The following is a 3,184-nucleotide window of genomic DNA, read 5'->3' on the forward strand; positions in this document are numbered from 1 at the left end:
GCCCGAGCTGGCCGTGTGTGTGGAAGGGGAGGCTGAAGGGCCCGAGCTGGCCGTGTGTGTGGAAGGGGAGGCTGGAGGGCCTGAGCTGGCTCCATGCATGGGAGGGGACGCCGTGGAGAACGGAGGGGGGACCAGGAGCTGCAGAACAGTGACTTTCCCTGGCCAGTCCGCCCGGTGTGCTGCTCAGGGGAGGGTGGCTGTACCTGACAGTTGACGTCCATCTGTCCATTTGAAAGCAGGTACTGGACCACTTCATAGTGGCCTTTCTTGGCAGCCAGGTGCAAACAGGTAGAGCCCTCTGCGTCCTGCAACAGAAACGCCCCTTAGTCAAAGAATCCACACCTGTGATCCTGGTGTGCCAGCCCTGAGCGTGGGATCCAGGAGAACCTGGTGCCCACCATGGGGGTGGGGTACTGTCCTGCTCAAATGACAAGGAAACCCAGGCTGAGGCCATGGGGCCTTTTCCCAAGGAAACAGCCAAGGTCCGAGCCCTGTGTGCAGCCCCTGTGGCCCCGTGAGTGGCCGGCTGCCTGGCACAGTGAAAACAGTGTGAATGATTCAGTAATGGTTGTCCACGTACCACAGAACTTAAAATAACAGGTGGCAAAAAGTAGGACACAAAGAGGGCCAAGCCCACCCCGTGGCCCTGGAAATGCCACAGGCTCTGCCCCTCCCCTTGCTTCCTTTGCTTCTGGCACTTTTTTTTCCCTCCTTTTTGAGACGGGGTCTTGCTGTGTTGCCCAGGCTGGAGTGCAGTGGTGCGATCACAGCTCACCGCAGCCTCTGACTCCCATGCCCAAGTGATCCTCCTGCCTCAGCCTCCCATGTAGCTGGGACTACAGGTGTGCACCACCATGCCTGGCTAACGTATTTTTTCCTTTTCTAGAGAAAGGGTCTGGCTATACTGCCTAGGCTGTCTTTGAACTCCTGGCCCCAAGCGATCCTCCCACCTTGGTCTGGGAGTCGCAGGCATCATAACTGGGATTACAGGGCTGGGATTACAGGCGTGAGCCACCATGCCCAGCTTGGGAACACCTCCTCATTTCCTTTCAGCTCCGTTTCCCCGAGGAGACAAAATAGATCACATTGATCAAACCATCTCAAAAGGAAAAAAAGACATGCAAGGTTGGAGGTCAGACCCAGGAAGCTCCAGAAGAGGCGGGGGAGCCCAGCGCCATCCATGCGCCTTACACAGGCTCCTTGCACAGGCCCGCAGACATGCCCCACCACTTTCTCCCTTAGGAGTTTGCTTTGCTTTACTCCCGTTCCTGTCTCCGTGTAACCATGTTCCTTCATTACCTTTCTCCCCTTATCTCGGTGGAGTCAGTGCAGCAGTCCTAGAGTTTCACAGGCACCACTGCACACACTGCTCACTCAGCTGGTGCTAAATCAGCATGCTCACCTTCCTCAAGGAAAGCCAGCACACCCGATTCCCACACGGCTGGTGTTCAGAATCGTGATTTTATCATGAATACAAAACGATGCATGGTTGTTAAAAGGTCTGCCTTCATTTTCAAGTGTCTTTAATCGCTGGAATAGTGCAGCTGACAATCCCTTAACTGCTGGAAGACTGCCACAGCATTCAGGACAGAAGCAGGTGCACCTGGCAGAGACCCTGGGCAAGCATTTCCGAATCAAGCAGGTAAGAGACGCCAGCAAAGGGAGCTTAGTGAAGGAGGCCAGCTGTCACGAGAGCGAGACACCAGGCAGGAGGAGGGCAGGGCTGGGAGCGGCAGAGTGGGGGTTGAGGGGATTGAGAGTCAGCCAAGGGAACCCCGTGGGAACAGACGTGAAGGTGGCAAAGAGCGGGGCTGCCGGTAAGGAAAGGTTTCTGTCGGGTTCAGTGACTGGCTAGCTGTGAGGTCTGCAGGCACACAAACAGAAGCTCAAGACACTGGAGCCCACCTCCACCCAAGGGACACCCCACACAGCGCCGGTCTGGTTTCTTCTCCTGCCTCCTCCCCAGAGGTAATCACTATCCTGAAATCGTTACTCATCGTGCCCATGGATCTCAATACCTTTACTATCTATATCCATAAATGATGTTTTTACACCCTTTTAAATTCTCTAGATCACAGTGTATATCATCTGCAGACACATCACAGACCCTACCGGTGTGAGGCCCTGCTCACTGGGCGGCCTGCAGTCCCCGCACCTCAAAGGTAAGGACCCCGCCTGCTGCTCTGTGTCCCGCCCCGACAGTTTTTTCTACGCGTTACGTGGTATGGAATTCAGTGACTGTTTAAGACGGTCCCTCAGTCCTGTGTTTTCACCTGCTTGTTGGTCATACGCATGTATTTCCTCTTCTGGGAACTGCACACTTATGTTCTTTACCCATTTTTCTGTGTGGTTTAATTTCATTTGTAGTTCTTTATTATTTTTTATTTTATTTATTTTTTTTGAGACAGAGTCTCGCTCTGTCGCCCAGGTTGGAGTGCAGTGGCGCGATCTTAGCTCACTGCAAAATCCACCTCCCGGGTTCAGGCCATTCTCCTGCCTCAGCCTCCTGAGTAGCTGGGACTACAGGCGCCCGACACCACGCCCAGCTAATTTTTTGCATTTCTAGTAGAGATGGGGCTTCACCGTGTTAGCCAAGATGGTCTCCATCTCCTGACCTCGTGATTCACTCACCTCAGCTTCCCAAAGTGCTGGGATTACAGGCGTGAGCCACCGCGCCCGGCCTCATTTGTAGTTCTTTATATTTTTGGATATTAATCTTTGGCCAGTGCATTGCAAAATCTTCCCCCAGTATTTAGACTGTCTGTTCGTGTCCTTTGTGGCATCTTTTGAAGAGAAATTCTTAAATTTTAACGCACTTAACTTTATCAATCATTTTGTGCTTTTGTGTCTTAGAAGACGCTTCCCCGTGCTGGAATTACAAAGACGGCCTCTGTGGTCTTCCAGGCTTCGTAATTTGCCTGCTCGCCACGTGCATGCGCACTTCTCCAGTCTCTCCAGCCTGGCTGGGGTCTTCGTGTTGGAAGCAGGAGCGCTGCAGGAAGGCACAGCTGGTTCTCGCTTTCTATGTCATCAGACAAACCTCTGCCTTTTAAGACGACAGTAAGTCTGCAGCGTAATTACTGACAGGGTGAGGCTGGAGTCCATCACTCTGCTATCTGTTTTCTATTTGTCCCATCTGGTTTTTTTATTTTTATTTTATTTATTTATTTATTATTTATTTATT

General features: G+C 52.3%; 1 protein-coding gene across 5 annotated transcripts in view; it reads right to left on the reverse strand.

The window, feature by feature from the left end:
* EHMT1 (euchromatic histone lysine methyltransferase 1) overlaps nt 1-3,184 on the reverse strand; it is a 182,478-nt gene that overhangs the window by 40,545 nt on the left and 138,749 nt on the right. For all 5 annotated transcript variants that reach the window (XM_017893066.1, XM_017893067.1, XM_017893068.1 and 2 more), the window contains one exon: nt 204-305. In XM_017893066.1, coding sequence (XP_017748555.1) covers nt 204-305 — 102 coding nt within the window. The remainder of the gene's footprint in view (nt 1-203; nt 306-3,184) is intronic.

The sequence above is a fragment of the Rhinopithecus bieti genome, unplaced genomic scaffold (genome assembly GCF_001698545.2).
Source record: "Rhinopithecus bieti isolate Rb0 unplaced genomic scaffold, ASM169854v2 scaffold_23276, whole genome shotgun sequence".
Lineage (NCBI taxonomy): Eukaryota > Metazoa > Chordata > Mammalia > Primates > Cercopithecidae > Rhinopithecus > Rhinopithecus bieti.